The 24,912-nt window shown below is 42.9% G+C and overlaps 1 protein-coding gene across 5 annotated transcripts in view; it reads left to right on the forward strand.

The window, feature by feature from the left end:
• Nucleotides 1-24,912, forward strand: part of COL4A4 (collagen type IV alpha 4 chain) — a 186,428-nt gene that overhangs the window by 23,403 nt on the left and 138,113 nt on the right. For all 5 annotated transcript variants that reach the window (XM_037738747.1, XM_017529106.2, XM_037738746.1 and 2 more), the window contains exons 4-7: nt 1,333-1,410; nt 21,097-21,231; nt 22,500-22,544; nt 23,933-24,049. In XM_037738747.1, coding sequence (XP_037594675.1) covers nt 1,333-1,410; nt 21,097-21,231; nt 22,500-22,544; nt 23,933-24,049 — 375 coding nt within the window. The remainder of the gene's footprint in view (nt 1-1,332; nt 1,411-21,096; nt 21,232-22,499; nt 22,545-23,932; nt 24,050-24,912) is intronic.

The raw sequence follows: 24,912 nt of genomic DNA on the forward strand, positions 1-24,912 counted from the left end.
ATTGTGTCTGAGCATATTGTTCTCCAAAAAATAAGTCTGAATTGTGTGATTGAAAAGAAAATAGTCTAAGCTGGATAGACTCTTTTCCCTCCCATACACATGCACCTGTTCATATATATGTATACATATATGTATATTCACATTTATACATATGTATTCATATGTGTTCACACATACATATGTATATATGTCTTCTATGAGAACTATAAATATCAATTTCATTGTTTTATGTTTTTCCATTATACATTGATCTAAAGGCTTGAGTTTATAGCCTTAACTTTAAAAAGTTTGATCAATCATGAAATTGTAAGGTCAATGTATAAGTGTTGCAGTGACGGCTAGAGCACATCATGAACCAGGCAAAGCTTATCTCTGATGCTTTCTTGATATTCTTATCCATGCCCTCAGGTCCTAGCACCTAGGGGTGCTTTTTCCACTATGTAGGGGCCTAAACCACCACTCCCTGCTTGCTGACAGGCCCAGCCTGGGAATACAGGCTCAGTGCTCATGTTCATTGCAGGGGTGTCATGGTGATTGCTGTTAAGGGGTCTGCTTATGGAAATAGTACTCTGGGACTATGCTTTTGTGTGGAAGTGGATGATGACTCTGGATATAGGTGATTACAATTCATGAGAACCAGGAGCTGATTCTTCCCAAAGGGCATGTGTTTATGTGTGTGTGCGTGCATGTGTGTGTGTGTGTGTGTGTGTGTGTAGTGATGCTCTAAAGACAGTGTTGAAATGCTTGCTAAAAGTGGGGAAAAGGTCCACCTTATTCAAGTTCAGGAGTTTCTGTTTGACAAAGCATCTTGGAGTCTCAGCAAATTGTAGGAACAACAATTTTAATTTTAAGTCCAAGGATGTGAAGGAGAATTGTCCTACAAAGGACAGTTCGATGAGGGAGGAGGCACACCGTAGCTGGTCTTGTAGACAAAACAAAAAGGGTCCTGAAGAAAAGCCAAGCTTTTCATTTAAACTAGACTCCGTTGTCTATTTATGGTTTGCCTAACCACACAGTTTACACCCTAAAACTGTTCATAACTTAATAAATTACCTAGAGAGAAATTGCAGAAGATTCCAGTTAAAGCAAAACGACTTTAGAAGGAGAGTTATTTTCCTTCAGGGTCCTCAGTTTTGGAAGCTTTTTGCTCATGTAATCAACCCTCCCTTTTATTAAGCCACTGTGTAAGTTCTCCATCTTTGTATATGTCAAGATTAGTCTTTCTTCTCATGAAGTCAAAGGTAAACCAAGAGTGCTTGTTATAATGTATGTATTACGTGCTCAGTTAAATGATGAGTCCTGGTATACTAAATAAGATGCTTCACTTTCCAGAGTGGAAAGAAATACGTTGGTCCTTGCGGAGGAAGAGATTGCTCTGTTTGCCATTGCATTCCTGAAAAGGGGTCTCGGGTAAGTGATGTAAAAACTGACATGGCAGCATTTCTGAATTTTGAGACTTTGTGAATATTAAGCAGTCCCAGATTCTTAGCAAATTTTAGTCCTCAATAATGTTTATGCATTTCACAGTCAATGTTTTTCACATTCTAATAAGCAATCTCAATTATATTAGACAGTCTGGGCTTAGAAGACAATCTAGGAAGCTGCGATTCACTCATTGTTTTATCCAACACTAGTATTGTGAATTGTCCTGTGGGGAAGGGTCCTGGTGTCAAATGGTACTTACTGGGTCACCATCCTGAAATATGGCATTTTAAAGGCTCTAAGAAGTACTGAACTTGGTAGAAAAAAATCTGAGTTTGCTTGTCTTTCCAGACAGTTGACCGTAGGATTCTTTCTTGGATCATACCTATTGATACACGTGGCACGGTGTTTTAATGAAGGGATAGCTATATTTTTTGCATGCTTATTATGTGCCAGGCACTGTTCTATGAGTTTAAAATGCTTCAGCTCATTAATTTCTCACAAGAACCTTCTTAGGATTCCACCTTTGCAGTGCAGGAGACCGAAGCCCAGGAAAGTTAGTGTCTTGCTCAGGTCCACCCAGACGGTGGCGTTGATGACCACGCTAGATTCCCTGTTCTTGAACAGTTATTAACATCTGCCCCATGTTCTGACAGCAGCCCGCTAATTTATTTGTGATGGAATGTTAGATCAAACAATTCTTGAATTACAATTACTCCCACAATCTCACAAGAAAGGAGTGTGTTATAGAAGTTTCAGACAATTTTTGAGTCATATCAGTGATTCATTTGAAATGTGTCCTTATCCATTCTCGCTGCCATAACAGAATACCATAGTCTTGGTGGCTTAAAAGAAACGTATTTCTCACAGTCCAGGAGGGTGGGAACTCCAAAAGCAAGGTGTCGGCAGATCTAGCGTCTTGCTGAAGGCCTGCTTCCTGTACAGATGGTGCCTTCTCATTGTATCCTCAGATGGTAGAGAGGAAGGGCTCTCAGGGATCCCATTAATAGGGTGTTAATACAATTCATGGCAACTCCACTCTGATCAATTACCTCCCGAAGACCCCATCTCCTCCTACTATCACCTTTGGGGTTAGAATTTCAACATATGAATTTTGGGGACCACAAACATTCAGTTTGTAACAGCGTTCAAGTCAATCATAGGGGCTATACATGACATCCAAAAAGCATAGTACAGTAAGGAGGAATCTACAAGGACATAAAACGCTCCCTCCCAGAGAGAAGGGACCACATATTTTGCTCATGATATTGTTTCCTCTTCACACAGCGGGTGTGCAATGAATTCCTTTGTTGACCTGTTTTACTGGGACCAGCTACCTTACTGAGCATAAGTTATGATAGATCCCAATACTTAAACTGCTTTGTTCCTTCTTCAATACATCAAAAATTTTGGTCATCAGAATTTATCTTAAGCTTTTACTTTCCTATTTTTTTTTTTCTTTTTTAGATAGGTCCCACTCTGTTACCCAGTTGGAATACACGATCTTGGCTCCCTGTAGTCTCAAACTCTTGGGCTCAGGTGAGCCTCCCACCTCCGCCTCCCAAGTGGCTGGGACTACAGGCATATGCCACTACCGTAGGCTAATTCTTTTCTTGATTTTTTTTTGTAGAGGTGGAGTCTTGCTGTGTTTCCAAGGCTGGTCTCAAACTCGGGGCCTCAAGTGATCCTCCCTCCCTGTTTTCCCAAAGTCCTGGGATTACAGGCGAGAGACACTGTGTACAGCTGATCTTGAGCCACTTTGATAATTTAATTTTAAATTTAATTTTAAAAGTGAAGCTTCAAGAAAACAAAGTCCTTAGCTTTTCTGTGTTAATGTGTACATTATATAGAAAAAAAGCCTGACTTTCGTGTGAGTTTATTAATATAAATATACCAAGATTGTACAAATGCAAAAAGAAAAAAAAAAAACTCAGTGCCTCTGAATTTTATGACTTTGAGCTCAAGGCCCAAGAAAAATAGATTTGATCAGCTCTGTGGCAAGAAAAGGATGAGCAGACCACAAAACAAAGAGGACCAGTTGCTTTGATAAAGGCACCTTGGCGGGTCCCCCAATGTGAGAGTTGTTTACTCTCAGCCTCATTCTGCTAAAACTTAGCTCTCTGCTAAAACATAGCAGAAAGGGGATCCAGCAAGTAGAGGTCAGAAGCGCTGTTCAAGATCTTCCAATGCATAGGACAGTCCCCATGCTGAAGAATTATCTATCCCAAATGCCAACTGTGCCAAGCTTCAGAAGCCCTGTTCTAATCTCACCACCGCTCTGTGATGCAAGTATTATTATTTCTACCCTTCAGAGAAAGGAAATGGAATTCCCAACAGTTCTAAATAACTTGCTAGGATGCGGAATCATACTCAGGTGTCTGGCTTCAACCCCGGCATTTATTCCACTGTCATGGAAAGATGATTACATGAAGGTACCAACTGCTGGGTTGTAGCATCACTTTGTAAACTCTGGTTGCCACTTTAATCTGACCAAGCCTGGGTTTCTTTGCATGTACCCCGATTGATCCTTCTCTTCTGTGTCCTTGGGCTGTTAAACAAGCACAAGCCATTACATGTTTAGACAATGCACTTTCCACCCTCTAAGGCAGCCTCTGGATGGTAAAGGCTCCTGGTACTGAGCGGAGATTCTGTTGTGGGTGTCTCTGTGTCTGCATGGTCAGGGAGAGCTGTGTGTGCCACACCAGGGAGCCTCTGCCCTTCCTGGGGTGGATGGGTTTTCCATGGGAAGGCTACAAGTCGCTGTGACATTTTCCAGCCGAGGATTTGGGAGCATAGCTTGTACATAACGGAAGATGGTTTGGGAAGGCTGCACCCTCAAGTCCTCAGCAGCCGGCCAGCTTCTGAGCTGCAGTGACATCGTAAGTGGGACTATCAGAATAGGAATATACCCAATTCCTGAGACTTGAGGGATCTGCCTGAGGCTGCACAGCCCAAGAGTAGCATAGCGGGGTATTCCTAAGAAGGAAAGGGTTTCTCTCATATGGGTTAATGCCCAGGTAGGTAGTTTGATCGACCCCCACGTCAAAACTACTGTGTCTAAAGCAATTATTGACAGGCAAGGCTGGTTCTGTGCTGAGGAACAGCCATGATTCGCAATTTAACTGGCAAGGAGAGCTAGAGTTAGAGGTGGGGGGGACCGTCAAAGGTGGAAAACCAAGTGGGGGCTTCCTTTGATGTCTGCCAAGTAAAGTCCAGCCCCATCAATGTACCCCTGGAGGCCCACAGTCTAGCCGCAGCATGAGTCTTCATCTGTAATCCCTGTTACTGCGCCTTTGATGCTTTCCAGCTGCAGCAGCTGGGCCACTCATTCACTCTTGAAGATCACCTGAGTATCTCCACTTCTTTGTGCTTTTCTGTTACGTCATTCGTGTTCTCAAAGGAGCTCAGTGCAGATGCCAAACCATGAGGCCTTTCTGCTCATAGCAGCCAGTGTCAGTATCTCCCGCTGGGACCCCCTAGCAGGCTGCTTACCTGCTTCTATTCCACAGTACTTGTCCTGCCCTGCCCTGTAGCTCTGGCTGGATTTGAGTGTGACTGTGCCTGACTTTACTGATTAGATTGCAAGCAGACACTCCTTGAAGGTGGTCATGAGAACATGTGTAAAATGTTGATCCTGACTCCTGACCCATTGTGGACACCCTTGAAATACAGTTTGCCTACTTCACTTCTCCCCTTTGCAAACTGGGGGTCATTTTTTGTACTTTGAGATGATCACAGTAGACAGCACATAACAGGCAGCTAATATACAGAAATTAAAATTTAGGGGCCGGGTACGGTGGCTCACGCCTATAATCCCAGCACTTTGGGAGGCCGAGGTGGGTGGATCACCTGAGGTCAGGAGTTCAAGAGCAGCCTGGCCAACATGGTGAAACGCTGTCTCTCCTAAAAATACAAAAAATTAGCCAGGTGTGGTGGCAGGTGCCTGTAATTGCAGCTACTCAGGAGGTTGAGGCAGGATAACCGCTTGAACCCATGAGGCGGAGGTTGCAGTGAGCCAATATCATGCCATTGTACTACAGCCTGGTTGACAAGAGTGAAACTCTGTCTCCAAAAAAAAAATTCAGATTCCAGAATGGACAGGATTTGGGAGCTGAGCTGGTGGTCAGGCCAGCATGCAGGGGCTCTGTAGGAGAATCTCCCATACCCAAGAGAAGAGGGGGACAGAATTAGTGGGGAGTCTGTTCCCCAACCCTAGACTTTCTCGCCACACACTAGCATTTAAGTGGTTATGACATGAGTAATCTCACATAGTTCAAATTCCCTTGTGAATTTCAGGTAGCACTTTGAGCAGCAGCAACAAATAAGAGGGTTGCAGCTCTTGGATCTTTTAAGGTACAGTGGCTCCAGGCTGAGGGGACGGGACTGGAGCTTGCCTCTTTGATCTTTTTCAGGTTCAGAGCCCTCATGTGGGACAAGGGAATTTGTCCCAGAGGGGACTGGTCTGTCCCTCTTGGCTTTAGCAGCCCATGGTTCTGTGATATGGGCATGGGTTTTCATATATAACAGCTATTTAATTTATTTCCCTGAACATTTCATATGGCTCGTCTCTAAGGGTGTGACTCAGGTGTATCAGGAAGGATTTTCCATTATTCTTCGTCACTTTCAAGGGAGGAAGCTCTCGGTGTTTAATACTGGGATCCTGGCAGAGAAAATTACATGTCCTTAAAAATTAGGATGGGGGCCTTTTATAAATTCTACTTTAGTAACAAGGATGATAATAAAGACACTGTCCATAGTTTTTTCCCCAGAATAAAATAGATCCATGTTGTTTTCCATTCAAGGAAGTTTAACAACTGTGAAATTAACAAAACCAATTGATGTGGTGGTTTTACAAACACGGAGGTCAAATGGCTTAAAAGTTAAGAATTGTCTTAGATATTCTGGTTTGAAAACCAAAATCAATCGTGAGTGAGCAATTCTTTCTTTTGAGAATTTCAAATCACTAAAAAAATGCAAGTATGTCCTTGCGATCTTATTCACTCATCCCTTAGACTCCTAAGAGCTTGCATTCCACGATAAAAATGGAATTTACTTGGGAAACTTTAATTGCTCTTAACATTTTTCATTTCATTGAATTACTTGCACTCGGAGTTCAGTCTCATTATCACTCACACAGCTGTGTTTTAGGACACTTTCTACCTGTAGCCTGATAAATAGTTTAGAACAATAATTTTTATGTCCCCAAAGTTCACTGAAGTCAATTGTGTTCCATTTTGATGTAAATAAGTTCTGTTGACAACTGGAAGTTGGCAAAGTTGGTCTTCTTGCAACCCCTGAGCTTGTTGGGTTTGCTTTTTTGTTTTTCTTGCTACATCTTCCTGCTCCAAGAACTCTCTGGCTCCTGTTGTCGCTATTGGAGAATTCCCTGGTCAATGACATCCCTGTCTGAGGTGGTAGACTCATATGCCCTTGGGGTACAGCTGGTGACCTGAATGTGGTAATGGGGAGGATGGGACCACTGGGAGCTGTACAGTGCATTTGTCATTTAAAGGCATCAGAATTCAGATTTTTTTTTTTTAAACCTAGTGTCTAGCAATTAAACATACTTCCTAGTAAAATTCAGCCCATTCAAATTTGGGCTTAGCTTGTTAAAGTGTCCGCCCATGTCAAGAACAGGAACCTTGATTTCTGAAGAATGGAAAATTTTAAAAAAATGCTGAATGAATCTCCAGCTATAGGATGTCTGTGTAGGTGCCCGAGTAAGGACTTCCTTCCTTCCTTCCTTCCTTCCTTCCTTCCTTCCTTCCTTCCCTCCCTCCATCCCTCCATCTGTCTCCCTTTCCCTTCCCTTCCCTTCCCCTCTCCCCCCTCCCCTTCCCATCCCTTCCCTTTGGCAGGAGAACCTCCCCACTGCTCCCTTCCCCTCTCCCCTCCCCTCCCCTGTCCTCCTCTCCCCTTCCCTCCCCTGTCCCCTTTCCTCCCGTTCCCTCTCCCTTCTCCTCCCCTCTCCTTTCCTTCCTTCTTTTCTTCAGATGGAGTCTCTCTCTTCCAGGCTGGAGTGTTGTGGTGCTGACTCAGCTCACTGCAACCTCCACCTCCCAGGTTCAAGCGATTCTCCTGCCTCAGCCTCCTGAATAGCTGGGATTACAGGCACCCCCACCGTGCTTGGCTAATTTTTGTATTTTTAGTAGAGTCGAGGTTTTGCCATGTTGGCCAGGCTGGTCTTGAACTCCTGACCTCAGGTGATCCACCCACCTCAGCCTCCCAAAGTGCTGGGATTACAGGCATGAACCCCCACGCCTAGCCTTGAGTAAGGATTTCTGAACAGGGTTTGGGAGGCCTAGAGAGTAAACGAAGGATCCCTGCCTATCATTTAATACTATTTGGCCTGTTAATAAATTATAGTAGAAGCAGGAGCAGCAGCTGATGTCTATATGGAAAAATAACCCCAACTAACTAACATCATTTCAGTAGGCTGAGAAATATCTCTTTAAATCCAGTATCTGTGCATGAGAAGAGGGAGAGAAGAAGCTTTTATCTGCCTGCTACATTGTAGAATGTATAACTTATTTTCCAAACAGACCAAGCCTACGTATAGAGCTAACATAACAGACTCTGCCCTGGGAACCCTCGTTGCGGTTTGGGTCTGAAGGCAGGTTTGGGCACATCTGTCCTGGTCAGTCATCTCATTAACTTGTCAGTGATTGGCAGCAGGGCCTTTGGTCTTCTCATGTGGAGTTCAATTCCATAGCAACAACTGCCAAGCCGCGTGACCCAGCATGACCCAGGCCAGGCTGGTGCAGAGCTCAGCAAATGCGGGCCATGCTGAACTCTAGAGGAGCAAGGTCATCACCAGCGCCCGGCAGCCTTGTTATTGGCAAGAAATAAGGGCTAGCGATACAGGCGCACTCAAAAGCAGTGAGCAGTTTGGGAGAAATATTCTATTACATAGGAAAATAGAAAGCGCGGAGTGTAAGAATACCTCTTTAGTACAAATGTAACATCTGACTGATTAGCTAAGGTGAGGAATTACAAAGATTTTAGGAAAGAAAAGCAAATTTCTCCTTTCCAACAATCATATTCAATAATTTGCCAAGAAACCCACAAACAGCTGCCTCCAAGGTGCTTATTTTTCTTTTCTATAACACAATTTTTCCTTTTTTCAAAATGGAGTCTTGCTCTGTCACCCAGGCTGGAGTGCAGTGGCATGATCTGAGCTCACTGTAACCTCTACCTTCTGGGTTCAAGCGATTCTCCTGCCTCAGCCTCCTATGTAGCTGGGATTACAGGCACACACCACCATGCCCAGCTAATTTTTAAATTTTTACTAAAGACAGTGTTTCACTATGTTGACCAGGCTGGTCTTGAACTCTTGGCCTCAAGAGATTTGCCCACCTCAGCCTCCCAAAATGCTTGAATTACAGGCATGAGCCACTGCACTCAGCCTCTGTCCCCCAATCGTAACTGCAACGAATAATAATACCAATAATAATGCCTTTCCATTTATTCAGCAAGTAACCATCAGGCACTTGCCACATGCCAGGCATCCAAACAGGCCATGGAGGCCCCAGTGATAGAGAAAAAAATCCCTGCAGCCTGGAGATCAGCACGGAGCAGAGAGACAGATAAGACTCCCCTCTGGCCACTATTGCTGGGTGCCTGATGAGCACCAGGCAGTCACATCAGAGAAAAGACAAGACAAAAGTCCTTGCTCTCTCCCCAGGTAGACAATTTGGTGCCCTGACTTGCTTTGCATGGGAGCATACAGCAGGTCAGGGCACACGCAGCTGTGGATTAGCACTTGAGCTTGAACCTGGTAGAATTAGAAGTCTCCTAGCCACAGCCTGGAGGAGGAGCCTTGTCAGTTGCTATGGCTGTGTAACAAATGACCATATACATGGTGGCTTAATACAACAGAAATGTATTCTCTAGAGGCCAGAAGTCCAAAAGCAAGCTGCTGGCACTGCCAGGCTCTCTCCATGGCTCTGGGGGAGAACCTGCTCCTCGCCTCCTCCCATTTCTTGTGGCATCAGCAGTCCTTGGCATTCCTTAGTTCCTGGTGGGATCTTGTTATTGTTACTGGCAAGAAATAAGCCTGTTATTGGCAAGAAATAAGGGCCAGTGAAACAGGTGCACTGAGTATAAGAAGACCTCTTTAGTACAAATGTAACATCTGACTGATCAGCTAAGATGAGGAAATATTATAAAGGGTTTAGGAAAGAAAAGCAAATTTCTTCTTTCAAACAATTATATTCAACAATTTCACAAGAAACCCACAAACAGCTGCCTCCAAGGTGCTTATTTTCTCTATAACACAATCTTACAATTTTTTTTTCTTTTTTCTTTTTTTTTTTTTTGGAGACAGAGTCTTGCTCTGTCGGCCAGGCTGGAGTGCAGTGGTGTGATATTGGCTCACTGCAACCAGAGACAGAGTCTCTGCCTCTGCTTCACAACGCCTGCTCCTCTGTGTGTCCGCATCAACCTCCCTCTGCACCCTCCTTAGAAGCGTGCATGTGGTAGCATGTGGGCCACCTAAATAACCCAGGAGAAACTCTTCTGCTCAAGACTTGATCGTGTCTTTTGCCATGTGAGGCAACCGTCACAGGCTCTGGGATTCAGACATTGCGTATCTTTCGTGTGTGTGTGGCGCCATTCAGCTCCCTACAAGTGTTCAGACAAGGGGAACAGCCTCCGCTCAGCCCCGAGGTGGGAAGGAGACAGGCTGGCATGTTTGAGGGACTGAAACGCGCCCAGCGAGAGGTTTGACCACAGTGGATAAGGAACCCAGCAGCATGCAATTCCGCTGAAAAAGCAGACAGGTTTTCCTGCCTAATAAATCTTTCAAAGATTTTAAGGAGGGAAGAAGCAGGCTGGATTTACATTGTAAGGTGATCTGGTGCTGTTTGGAGAATGTGGCTGGTGGCAGGTAGGTGACGTTGGGGAAAACCTGTTAGGAGGCTGCTGTGGTCATGCAGGTGGAGGTCCTGGGGGCTTAGTGAGGGGTGAGTGTGGAGGGTAGGGAAGTGGATGGGAGGTGGAGGTATTTGGGAGTCAGACTTGATAGGAATGAGGAGACTCTTGTGGGGCGGTTGGGACAGGCATGCGGGACTCCCAGAAGAGGGGTAAGCTGCTGTGTAGGTGGTGGTGCTACTCAGGAAGCACGTTTCAGGGGTGACCATGAGTCCAGGTCTGGACTTGCAGAGCTTGAGGTCATTTGGTGTGTGACTGGCGCTCAGAAAGAAAGATCTGGGCTAGGGAGGGACGTGGAGGGATTGTTTGACTGTGGGTGAAGTTGACCCCATGGAAATGGATGTGTTTTCTGGAGAGAACGTGACAAGAAGCCAGGGCAGCCCTCAAGAGCTCTGGGCTGGAGCCTCCAAGCGGGAGGAAGAGGGGCCAGCACACAAGTCACAGGTGGGAGCAAATCGCAGCAAGGCCAAGGGGCAGGGACACCGGAGAAAAGGGCAGGCAAGAAGGAGGCAGAGGCAATGGACTGGAGCTCATCAAGGAGCTCACCAGGAGCCCCAGCCTGGTTTAGGACCCACAGCAGGTACAGATGCGGTGTTTTAAAATGGGAAAACCATTCTTCAGTGGCCTGGACTAAGGGATGACCTTGTAGTTCAGTGGAAAAGCCACGTCTCCTGGTTCTCAGTGCAGAGAACTTCCCACCATGCTGCCTCTTACGAACACATTGAAAATCTCTAATGAGTGTTACTCCAGACTAAAGCCCTCAGTTTACCCCGTTTCATTGTTAACAGGTGCGGTCACTTTAAGGTACAAGAAAACAGTCTGCCACTGCAGTCGTCTCTGGATTGTCTACTGTTGATAACACCTTTTGTTATTTATTTTGATAATGCTTCTTGATGCCCAACAGGTCTTCTTCCTGGAATAGGGGAGGCCCCTGGAGGCGCTGTCAAAGGATTTGTGAGTGATGTTGTAGTGCCACCCAGTGGCTTATTGGTTGAATTACAACCAAGCCTTGGCAGGAAGCATTGAAAAAGGCAGTGATAGTAATGATGGAAAAAGAATAATGAGACTCAAAAAGGATGAAACATATTTAAAAGAATATTTGTTAATTTTAACTGTAGAAGTTTTAATTGATCATGTAATCCATGCGTATATGTTTAGAATTTATACCGTGCAAGACAGTGGCCAAGATGCTGGGGCAGAAATAAAAACATGCATGAATCCCTGGCTACAAAAAGTGTACTAGAGGCCGGGTACAGTGGCTCACACCTGTAACCCCAGAACTTTGGGAAGCCAAGACGGGCGGATCACTTGAGGTCAGGAGTTTGAGACCAGCCTGGACAACACGATAAAACCCTGTCTTTTGCTAAAAATACAAAAATTAGCCAGGCATGGTACTGGGTGCCTGAAATCACAGCTACCCGGGAAGCTGAGGCAGGAGAAGTGCTTGAACCTGGGAGGTGGAGGTCGCAGTGAGCTGAGATTGTGCCACTGTACTCCAGCCTGGGTGACAGAGCAGGACTCCATCTCAAAAAAAAAAAAAAAGAAAAAGTGTTCTAGAAGACATCACCCCAAGCAGATATTAAGCAAAGTAGCACGTACAAGGCAGTAATGAACAGCAGATGATGAGGTTATTTAGTCATTAATTATTTTAGGGTAGGTGTGTAGTTTGGAGGGGAGTGAAATTGATGAGAACTGTGGTTAATTGGAAGCAGAAACCTTGAAGTCAGAGCCATGCAGCCTCCGGTCCTTTGTATCACGTCTTTGAGTCTCAGCTTCCTCCTTTGGGAATAAGGTCATAGATACAGGGTTGACTTTCTGCTTTATAGGGTGGTAAGGATTCCATGAGAAGAATGTATTAATACGCCATTATGTTGTGCCTAGATTCGTACATGGAGGCAGTTATTACTGCTATAGTTAGGATCATTATATTTTTGGTGGAGGGATGGCAGAATTTGAGCTACAGGTAAAAAAAGGCTCCTCCGACCTCAGGGAAACAAGTGTGACTGAAGTAGAGGTTGTGGGTGTGGAAACCGCAGGGAATAAGGTTGGCCAGTGTGTGGAAAGGAGATTGTACCCATTGCAGGTGTTGGTGAAAGCAACGACACCAGGAAAGGGGAGACTGAAGAAGATTCATGGACAGTTGTATGGGGCAGTGGGGGGAAGACCAGGGTTAAGGAGGCAAAGGAGATCGGTGCTTGTGGAACCCATGCGAGAGATGACAAGGCCGTGGGCCAGGTGCTTGGCAGTGGGAGGGAGGTAAGACGGGAGCATGAGGTTTGGTTTTTGGTTCAAATTGAGATGGGATCGCCTTGGTCCTGAGAAGGAAATGGAGAATGAGGGAAAGAGGGTGACAAATCTGGCAGCTGGATGGCAAGCTTAGATGATGCAAGGAACAGTCACACTCTTCAGTGACAGGGAAGGAGGAGGCAGAGGGCTGAGCTCAGCTTTGACCCAACACAACATGTGTGATGAATTAACAGGGGAGGAGGATGCAAGAAAGTTTCTAGAAAACAGGTGGGAATATAGGATGGGACTACTAAGGTAAATTTGAGAACTGTAGGGCTGTAGGGCCCCACAGGGTCGTGCGGTGTCCCTTATGCTGTGCTGAGGTGCAGGATCCGAGAAGTAAAGAGACAAGACACTGAAGAACTGGTGAAGAACATCTGGACTCGGGGGGCCACACTACCTGTGAGCAGAGATCAGCGGGGGCCCCAAATGCCCAGAAGCATCTGTATTTATTAGGTGCAAGCAGGGGACAGGGTCGTTAGTGAGGTCATCATCTATAGGCTTAGTAATAGGGCATACATAATCACATGAGTCACAATCGAGGGGGCCACCCCATTATGTCACCTGGGTAGAGAGGTAGGCCATGCGCAGTAGGGGGCAGTGCTGTGCGCAGTAGTAGAGGGTTGTGTATAGAAAAGGGCTCCACCCCTAAGGTCACTGAGGCAAGGAGGTGGGCTGTGTGCAACAGGTGTCGTGTGCAACACTTCTTATCTGGCGGCTAGAGACATCAAAGGATTTCTAATAGAAGGATACTGTAAGCCAATGCAGTGGGAGCTGACAGACTTGTGCTCTTCTCTTAAGATATTTATGGGAGGATGATTTGAGCTAGCACAGAAGCAAGAAAAGACTGACAAGGGTGCACAGCCGCTGTGACTGGTCACATCAGAGGGGTTATTTCCAGGATCTCAGGCCTGAGGCTTACTTTCCACAGGAACTGGATGCAAGGTATGAGAATTCCTTTATCAGGAGGATATCTTGCTTCAGGCCTGCCGTACAGTGTATGCCCTTTCCAGCAGGGACGCCACCGCCTGGGTCTTTGGTTCTTGTCCTGGTCTGGCTGTTTTCCCACGTACTGCTTCTGCTTTATGACTGCTCTAGGCATTCCTCCTACTACAAACTACTATATGGCTATATAGAAGGATTCTATAAATCAGCACTAAATGTGTCAGTACAGCTCCGACTACAATACCTATATGATGATATAGAAAGATTATATAGAACTAAGTATGTTAGATATAAGTATGATTATATAAGCTAGATATATTTGGGCTGTAAGTTATACTTCAGGCACTAATTGTGCCTGGGGTCTGGACAGTTCTCCTTCCTCGGTGCCCATGGTGGGTATTACCCACAGGGAACCACAAAAATAGAGGTCTTCAGTTAATTCAATTAATGACATTGCTTCCTAAGGAAACTTTATAAAAGAGCATCAAGGTTATCTGGACAGATTGTTTTTAAGTGTAAAAATAAGAAGAGTCTTGAAGGTATTGAAATGTCACTCCAGGCATGGCGTGAGCTTGGTTTAGTGTACAGACCCTCCATTGTGCTACGCTCAGGTGTGAATTTGAGCTTGCTACGTGTGAGAACCTGAATAAGTTACACCTTCTTTCATCTATATGGGGATCATAGCCTGCATTTTTTAGTGTTGCTGGTTGCATTAAATTAGATATGGAGCTAGGCACATAACCTATAACCAAGCCTAATACGTTTCTTCCTTCTCCCATGACGTTTTTGATGATCGGAGTCATGGTTTAGAGTTCAAGGGTGATTTTGGAAAATCTGTATAATTAGTATAAGAAAAGCATCTTTCTTGTTCGTTGACTTATTCATTCATTTATTAATACTTTGTACTGATTCAGCTTCTGGCTGAGAAAGAGCAGGAAGTCGTGGCAGAAAAAGTGTGGCTGTACATAAATTTGCAGTTATTTATTTGTAGCTGTTTCTCCTAATGTTCCTACCGATAAAATGACGAAGGATTTCTTAGATTTTTGTCATTCCCCACTGGGTTTGGTCTCTGGGGCAAGCAGTTCATTGCCAGCCAAAAAGGCTGATTTGAAGGTTTTGATTTTTAAAAAAGGCAGTACGTGTCCTCTTATCTTTTGGTCTCTTCTACTAACTTATTATGAAATAAAAGTTATTTGATCTTAGCCCTGCTCAAGAGACATTCTAGACTTAGGCATCAACAAGGGACAAAATCCTAAAGGAATGCCCTGGCCTCAGAAGACAGGGAGGCATGCCATTCTGTGTCTCTTCTCATCTCCTTCTTCCTTTATTTGTACAGCTGGCCCGAGAGCCTACTGCTGCTCTAGGGAGGCGCAAATAACAGGTCTGATGACATGGTGTCAATCTGGCCTTTGAGTAGAAAGAAAGAGATGATCTAATGGCTTCACACGGCATGCCAAAGTTTCCTCAGCTGTCAAGCTGATTGCCATTTGCGGATTCAGCGGCTCTGTCTTCTGACTTCACCGTCTCACACCGAAAGTCAGAAACTGCAGAGGCAGTTGCACGCACACAGTAGCCAAAACACCCAGGGATGTGGAGCAGCTGAAAGCCAGTCATTCCACTGGGAGGTTTTTTTCTTCTTGCTCGACTGAATCTGGCACAGCAGCCTGTTTATAGCAGGTTGTTTTTTGTGGTGGAGAGTACCGGGTTAGGACTGGGTGAAACATTTCTTTAAAGATTTTTTTTTTTTTAAGGATGCAAAATTCCTGTGATGATTTAATGATTCTCTGGTTATAAAATATCTTTTATGGGCCTGCTGTTTATATCTATTTGTCCTGAAGTTAATTCTATTATAACCGTATGCAAAAAGTAAACCTAAATATTTACTTATAAGCACAATTTCTTTTACGGACCCATTCTTTTACATGAGAGAATTTAATGAAAATAGAATTATTTTCTGTATGCCATGAGTAAATTATTTACTCAAATTAGGTGAACTAACAAATGACTATTTCAGAGATTGGTGTTTGGGAAATTTTGGTGAGCAGCTTTCTGACAGATTTCGTGCTGTTATTCAAGCTTTACTGTATTTCCTTTAAAAATCTATAATGTACCAAAACCCTTATTAATACAAAAAAACAGCAATAAGTACAACATCACAAAGTTTTCATGGCTGTAGAAAGGAGACATTTATGTTAGTTTTTCTGCTTGCAATGTAGGGGTAGTATTTGCTGTTTCATATGGTTGAAATAAATGCATAACAATACCTACCAACGGCAAAAAACACCAACATCCCTGTATTCAGAGTCATTGCTCATGGTGTGAAGTTGTACTCTGCACACTTTTGTGTGGAATCATTGCCATTTTGCATAATTACTGTAAACCAGTGGTCTAGGAAGACAAGTCAGAGACCTAAGAAAACATTTCCACTTGTCTCTTTGCATCCATGGGGAATTGGTTCCAGTTCCCCTGTGGATACCAAAATCCTTGGAGACTCACATCCCTGATACAAAATTCCATAGTATCTGTCTATAATCCATGCACATCCTCCCAAATACTATAAATCATCTCTATGTTATTTAGAATTCTTTGTAAATGCTATGTACAGTATACAGTTATTATACTGTATTTTAAAATTTGTTTTTTGTTGTATTCTTCTTTTCTGTTTATTAATTTTTAAATATTTTCCATCTGAGTCAGTTGAGTCCTCAGATCGGGAAGCAGGAATATGGAGGGCCACTTGTCTTGCCATGGGGTAGGAGTGGACTGGCCTTATTTTTTGAAGTGTTTGTTGTTCTCTGCCTTTCTTACCTTCATGATCTTGGGCACTTAAACTTGGCCCTCTGGGAGCAGAGGTTGGGTGGGTGTGGGTTTGGGAGGGACATACAAGTAAAGAGAGGATGATAGTCACAGGTGAGGGTGTTGCTGCAGAGGCATCTCATTCTCCAGAACAGGGGTAGGAGAGCACGGGAAGCTTTCCATCAGAGCCTTGAGAGATGAGTCAGCCAGAGGCAAAGAGCGGGGGCTCCTGGGACAGGACAGAGCTTGTTTAGAACTCTGGTGCAGGGAGGTCAGGGTGGCAGGCTGGGAGAGGGGAGGAGATTCAGAGAGAGAGGAGTGGGTTAACATCCTTCAGTAATGCAAATAACCAACCCCTGTTTTACTTTTTTTTTCTCCAAAGTATTTTATATGGGCAAAGCATGGTGGCACACACCTGTGATCCCAGCACTTTGGGAAGCCAAGGCAGGAGGATCACTTGAGGTCAGGAGTTTGAGTCCAGCCTGGCCAACAGAGTGATACCCTGTATTTACTAAAAATACAAACATTAGATGGGGGTGGTGGTGTGCGCCTGTGGTCCCAGCTACTGGGGAGGCTGAGGCAGTAGAATCACTTGAACCTGGGAGATGGAGGTTGCAGTGAGTCGAGATCACACCATCGCACTTTGACTCAAGAAACAAAAACAAGTATTTTTTGTGGCATTTTCTGAAATCAGGACACCTTTCGATACTTAGTGGAGTTTTATTATTCTTACCATTGTGTTAAACATTCCCACTTGCTTTTTCCCCCTCTGCAAAATTCCCATTAGCTCACTGGATTTAGTATTGCATGCCTAAAATGAAACACATTAAAGAGATTTATAGTCAGTTAATTAGCTGTCTCTTTTTCACTTACCCTTTTATATTCAAGCATGCATATCTGTATGTATCTAAATAATACATTATTGTAAAGTACTGCACTCACAAAAGATAATTTGGGGAAGTTTATGTATAAATTGCATGCAAGATGAAAAGATAATTCCCAAACTTAATGAAAAAGCATTTATTTCCTGAGTTTTATATTTAGAAAACATGGGAGCTTTTAAATTATATTAATCAATCTTATTTCTAACACAGGGTAGACAGAAAGGTACTCTGAAGTCATTGCTTGTTTTTCCTTTTAGATTGTAGTTTAGAATTTGTGCAGTTATCCATTGTAAGTTGATAAGCCCTCACAATGTCCCAAATGGTTTGTGCCCATGTAATTACACTATGTATTTTATTGTTGTCGTTTTCATAATACATATTTATGTATTTAAGTTTCCTTTAAAATTCTAAGCTTTTAGCATTTATATGGATACTTAATAAATAGCAGTTATTCAACAAAGATGAACAGGCATGAAGAAAAGAGAAAGTACATGTAAAATATAGTTTTGTAAAATTTGGGCAGATTTTAAAGACTGTCAATCATGTTTGTCGAGTTAATAACTTAACGGTGAACAAGAAGTGGTAATTGATCTTTATCATAAAGTCACTTTTGCTGATGGAGGTTGGTGAAAAAGTAACTGTGGTCTTTGCCATTACTTTTAAAAAGCAAAAGCCACAATTACTTTTGCACCAACATAATAGAATGTAAAATTGACCTGGCTTGTGTTTTCACGTTTTCACTTCTAAGACATGCAGTTTCTTTTATATACTAGAAATGTTCATTTATAAAAGTCTGTTTAGGGAGAAGGTCTGTTCGTTTGTTTCTCAACTGATGGGATTATATGACATAATATTCTGTGGCTTGTTTTTCTCATTGAACAATTATCCATTTATAATAATAATATATAATAGCAACAGTTAGCATTTGTTATGCCAGGCACTATGCTAAACGCCATTACATGCATTATTCTTTTTATGCTCATGAGCCATGACAGATGAAGATGTTGAGGAACAGAGAGGTTAAAGAACATACCACAGGTTACGCAGCGAGTCAGCGTGGTCCTGGGCTTTAAACCCAGGAGGCTGATGCATAGCCTGGGTGCTCAGCCACTCTGTTTCTCCCTCATGAGCATGGGGAGGATGTTCTAAGCTGGCCTGGACAGATGAACTTTGCTGGCGGCTTGCACGTGCTGTTGCAACATCTTCCTCAGACCTTTTGTTTCTGTGCTCAGGCTCTGGGGGACGTCTGCTGCTGGCATCTGCGTCTGCCAGGGCTTTTTTCAAAGCCCCAGAGGCACAGTTGGCAGGCACTCCATACCCATCACCAGGGGCCCTGAGCCAAGGAGGCAAATACCCCCCTCCCTTGCCCTAGGGTGGGATAACAGTGAGATGTGGGCTCCCCTCAGGGTTAAGTTCCAGGTGCCCACAGCGTAACTGACCTGAAACTGCCTCTTTCTTGGCTGCCTTCACTTTGCTGGGTCTCGCTCTGTTCCTGACCTGTACCTCCTTCACTTCTCAAATGGAGAAGTTGGCCTCATTGACTTCTTGTCCTCTGTGTTGCTCCTGGAGCACCCCTATAAAGTCAGGCTGTGTGGGGTTGTGCTGTTTGAAGGCACCCTAATTTATTCACTGAGTCTCAGGTTGGTGCCTTTCCCCTGGATTTCCGGTTTCTCTTGCGACTGCATATAGCACTGTGATGAATGATCTTGCACTATTCTCATGGGGCTCCTGCTCTGGAACTCATGCCTCAGGCCCCACCCCATCTCCCTCCTGGTGTCTGGGCCTGGCCACGGCCAGCAGCACTATCTAAAGTGACATCCCAGCTGGGCATGGTGGCTCACACCTGTAATTCCAGCACTTCGGGAAGCTGAGGTGAATAGATCACCTGAGGTCAGGAGTTCGAGACCAGTCTGGCCAACATGGTGAAACCCAGTCTCTACTAAAAATACAAAAATTAGCCGGGTGTGGTGGCATGCAACTGTAATCTCAGCTACTCAGGAGGCTGAGGTGGGAGTATCACTTGAACCTGGGAGGCGGAGGCTGCAGTGAGCCAAGATCATACCACTGCATTCTAGCCTGGGAAACAGAGTGAGACCCTGTCTCAAATAATAATAATAATAATTGATAAATATTGAAAAGTGACACCTTAAGTGTGGATCAGGACTGGGTGGGTCTTGGTTACTGTTTCTTCCTGTCAGCGTGTTCTCTCGCTTTCTATTCAATGTGGAGCTGACCACATGAGGAGCTCTGGCCTTCATGCTATGGGGTTGTCTGGGGCCCTGTGGCTGGGCCCTGGTTTCGGGAGGATAGCTGCTTAGCAGAACACTTTCTATTGCCCATGAAGTATTTCCTTCTTGGGATTGCATGACATTGGGTTGCCAGAGTAGAGCTGGAATGCTAATTTCAGGTGACTCTAGCTTTTATATAGATGGGACTCTGCGGGATATATTTTGCTCAGGGCCCTGGACTCCCAAGGGACAACCCTAGAGATCTAAGACATCTGATCTGGGCAGACATCTCCTGAACCCTGCCAAGATTTTCTGTCCATACATCAAGACTTCCTTGCTCATTGAATGCAGTCATATATGCTGTTTTGTGGGGCAAGAAGTTACAAAATAATTTTTCTTAAATCTTTGGAACAATTTTGAGAGGTACAAAAATTGCAGGTCAAACTCGACCTCAGGTGATCCACCCACCTCAGCCTCCCAAAGTGGTGCGGTTATAGGTGTGAGCCACCACACCTGATCGGGATGTCACTTTAGATGGTGCTGCTGGCCCTGCCCAGGCCCAGACTCTGGAAAGGAGATGGGGCAGGGCCCTGATGCATGAATTCTGAGGTAGGAGCCCCGTAAAGCTTCTTCACTTCAAACAAGAGGTGGCCTTTTCATTCATAGAAAGTTGGATTACATAAATTTGATGTGATGTGGAGCCTAAATCCAAATATGACTAAGAACTTAGATAAAAGCAGTCAAAAAAGAAATGTTTTCCTTCAGTAGGGCTAATCATTAGTTATTTGAAATAAATAAAAGACCTGGCAGTTTCCCTTACTCTGTTTGTGTCACATAATCCAGGGGAAACATAAAGGTAAATAAAACTTTAGTTTTTTAGTGTCTTGCTTCACTAAACAGCTCAAGATCTCTAAATGTGATTGACACAATAAAAATAGTAAGATAACTATAATCAGTTGATATATGTGTTTCTGTGTACACACACACACATACTGCACACATATATATACACATGTGTAATAATTGAAATTTATCCTATAGCTTAATTCAGATTGAAAAGGGCAATGTCACTCTTATGTTTTAATTAAATTATTCATTTTCTCATCTATTTTTTTCATTTCCTTTTCTCTTGTCTGGTCTTTCCTTTCTTTTTTTTATTTTTTATTTTTTTGAGATAGGTAGGTCTGTCTCTGTCACCAAGGCTGGAGTGCAGTGGTACGATTGGTTCACTGCAACCTCTACTTCCCAGGCTCAAGTGATGCTCCCACTTCAGCCTCCAGAGTAGCTGGGACTACAGGCACACGCCACTATGCCCAGCTAATTTTTCTATTATTATTATTATTTTTTGTAGAGATGGGGGGGGGGTCTCATTTTGTTGCCCACGCTGGTCTCAAATTCCTGAGCTTGAGTGAACCGTGGGTCTCAGCCTCCCAAGGTGCAGGGATTACAGGCATGAGCCACTATGCCCAGCCATTTGTTTCTGTTTTCAGAGTTTGTGCAATCTAATTTCCAAGTCTTCTGTAGGCCTGAATGACTATATATTTGTGTTAGAAGACAGTAGTTAAGAACTGCACCCCCCATTTCTTTTTAATCTTCTTTCTCAGGGTCCACCAGGACCACCAGGGCCACAGGGTCCAATTGGGCCCCTGGGAGCCCCAGGACCCATTGGACTTTCAGGAGAGAAAGGAATGAAAGGGGACCACGGCCCTCCTGGAGCAGCAGGGGACAAAGGAGATAAGGTAAGCCACATCTTATGTGGAGATTCACATGAACCACTCATCAGCACTACTGCACCAGCTTTTATTTTGTTTTGTTTTGTTGTTTTTTGAGACAGTCTTGCTCTGTCACCCAGGCTAGAATGCAGTGGTGGGATCTCAGCTCACTGCAGCCTCTGCCTCCTGGGTTCAAGTGATCCTCCCACCTCAGCCTCCTGAGTAGCTCGGATTACAGGCACGTGCCACCATGTACAGCTAATTTTTGTATTATTATTATTTTTTTGAGACGAAATCGTACTGTGTTGGCTGTTTCACCCAGCCTGGATGGAGTGCAGTGGCATGATCTCAGCTCACTGCAACCTCTGCCTCCTGGGTTCAAGCAATTCTCTGCCTCAGCCTCCCAAGCAGCTGGGATTACAGGTGTGCGCCACCGTACCTGGCTAATTTTTGTATTTTTAGTAGAGATGGGGTTACACCTTGTTGGCCAGGCTGGTCTCGAACTCCTGACCTCAAGTGATCTGCCTGCCTCAGCCTTCCAAAGTGCTATAATTACAGGCATGATCCACTGTGCCTGGCCAGCACTGGAGTTTTATAACCACAAGTACTATATACTTGAACCTTATAATAAATGAAGTACCTGAACTCCTCTGCAATAATCCATCCTCATTCTTGGCCCCTTTCCAGAGGAGCATGCTCTTCTAGACCTTTCTATGCACTTAATACATGTGTGTACCAGTGAGAAGTTGTATTGTTTCATGGCTTTTTAAAAAATCTGTATGACATTTATTATATGCATCACACTGAGCCTTTCACTTTTCACTCAACAGTATGTCCTAGAAACCATTCCCAATCAGGCTATGTGGACTGAACTTATTCCTTAAAAAATATTGTATAATATGCCATAGTATGAATAAAAGTATACTTTATTCCCTATTGATGAGCACTTGAGATTCTACCCCAACTTTGGGTAGTGCAGGTGTGCAAAAATAATCCTATAAATTGCCTGTATTCACATTTAAGAGTTTGTTACTCTAGGATCGAGATTCTGAGCCATTAGATTTCTTTTCACAGCATGTTGGATAATTTACTGAAGTCAGTACTGCCAAGTTGCTTTCCCAAGTACAAAAAAAAAAAAAAAAAGGTACAAGAGTTGGTTCTTAAATGTTGGATTTTAAACTCATCAGTGTAAAAAATAGATGACAATGACTGTTCGGTGTTGTTCATGTTTTTAAGTAAATCAGCTTGTTAATTTACTGATGTTTATATCTTTGTTTTATTTTCTGGGATTTTAGGGTCCAACTGGTGTTCCTGGGTTTCCAGGTTTAGATGGCATACCTGTAAGTATCCCTAAATTTTCTCCACTTTTTAAAAAAGGCAGAAGCACTCATCAAAATCCTTAAAACCACACATATATATGCATAAAACATGTATTTATATAAACTGCAAGATATATATTATATATAGCAAACATTTGCTATGTATACCACAAGCACCATAATACATATATATCTACATATATAAAAGATATATATTAGATAAACAATATATAGACTATATTAGGTTGGTGCAAAAGTAATTGTGTGTTTTGCCATTAAAAGTAATTGCGGGTTTTGCCATTACTTTTAATGGCAAAACCCGCAATTACTTTTGCACCGAATATATTGTATATGTAAGATATATATATATATAGTATATACACTTATATTTACATCTTATATTTTACATATAGCTTATATAAAATATCAGACATATATTGTATGTAAGATATGTATTGTATATACCTTATATATAATATCTTATATGTGATATCAGGTATATGTAAGATGTACGATATATATAAGATACGTAAGATACATATTATATGAAATTGGACCCCCATTTCTTTTGTCTTATAGATGATATATCTTACATATATCAATATATTTGCCATATATAGTATATATCATGCACAATGATACGTAGTATATATTATATTGAGCATATTATATATAATTGCTATATATAATGTATATTATATTAATAACATTTATATATGATAATTATAGAAAATATATATAATTATATATAGTATAATAAATATATATAATTATATGTATATTATATATAATATATATTATAGCTCACAATATACATTATATGTAGCAAACTCTTTTTATTTTTCCTCATTTTAGTGCATGAAAGGGTTTTCACATTTAAATTTTGTACAGTAACTCCCAGAACAAAACACTACTTAGAAAGCAACGTTTTCAAACAGGTTAAAGAAAAAATGTCAAAATATGAGCTAGGTGTACTTGTTATGTCAAGTACAATGTTCTAGAAATAAATGTATACTCATATTCATAAGGAATGTTTTTATTTGCTCATGAGTCCTAATATTGAAAGTGAGCTTAATACTCTTATTTCTGATATGAAAATGAAATGGAAAAAAAGAGGTATTTGGGGGGCTTTATAATTCATTGTAGTATTTCTAAGGATTCTAAGGAAGGTTCCTTCCTCAATTTCCCAGAGTACTACAAACTAAATTAATTTAAATTTGTTATATTAAAAAAAATTTAGGTTTTAATTTTACATGCTACATAGCCTTTTTGAGTAGAGAGAAAGTTTCACAAAACTAAATAGTAAATGTGTGAATCACAATTGCCATAATTTGAGTATTCATATTGTGTAAACTTCATGTTATGATATTTTTGCAAAAATGCTTCACTTATAATTTTGTTTTCTGCAGGGGTACCCAGGGCCTCCTGGACCCAGAGGCAAACCTGGTATGAGTGGCTACAATGGCTCTAGAGGTGACCCAGGGTTTCCAGGAGAGAGAGGAGCTCTTGGCCGAGAAGGCCCCCCAGTAAGACACCTGCAGCTCATCTTAACAGGAATCTTAAATGAAAAGGCCCTGTGGTGGAACAGGCTTGGTGTATTTAAGAAACAGAGTTAATACCAATGTGCCTGGAGCATTGCCAACAAGTGGAGGTGGCTGAGGGATAAGGACAGAGAGATAGGCGGGACTTAGAATATGCAGGGCTTTGAAGAGATGGAAGGAGGCTAGATTTTCTCTTCCATGTTAGGTAAAGGCACTGGATGGTTTTAAGGAAGGAAGCAAGTTGATCTGATTGATGTTTCATTAAGATGTCTCTGGCTGCTGTGAAGAGAATAGATAGCAGGGGAAAACAAGAGCAGAGAGACCAGTTAGCAAAACATAAGTTGTTTATCATTCAGGGTTCACTGCAGAAGCATAAACCCCCTAGATATTTTGAGCAGAAAGGAATCTGATACAGAGAGTTTGGCACTTACTCTAATAGTTGGAAGGGTAGAACTTAGGACCACACAAGACCACTAATTTCAAAGGTTAACAGCTAGCTGAGATCCAGAGTCAGGAGGCTGTAACTGCGTTGTAACCACTGCCTCTCACCCCACCTCTAGACACTGGTGAACAGAACATTCAAGTTTCTGCTTTCCTGCTTGGCAGCAACAACAGACCAGGAAGAGAATCTCTTCCAAACTTCCGGCTTCCACATCTCCTAGGGGGAACCTAATTCACATCCAGCTATAAAGGAGTCTGGGCAATGTAGTTTTTATCTTTCTATCCCTTGTAATGCAAGAAAATGTATTAGAAAAGATTTGGAATGGATGTCCAGCAACAGTTGATAGTATCCAGCACTTGAGGGAAACCTTACGGCTCTCAGTTTTTTTCTTCAGAACTTTGGACTT

This window comes from Cebus imitator, unplaced genomic scaffold (genome assembly GCF_001604975.1).
Source record: "Cebus imitator isolate Cc_AM_T3 unplaced genomic scaffold, Cebus_imitator-1.0 Scaffold57, whole genome shotgun sequence".
NCBI classification, from domain to species: Eukaryota; Metazoa; Chordata; class Mammalia; order Primates; family Cebidae; genus Cebus; species Cebus imitator.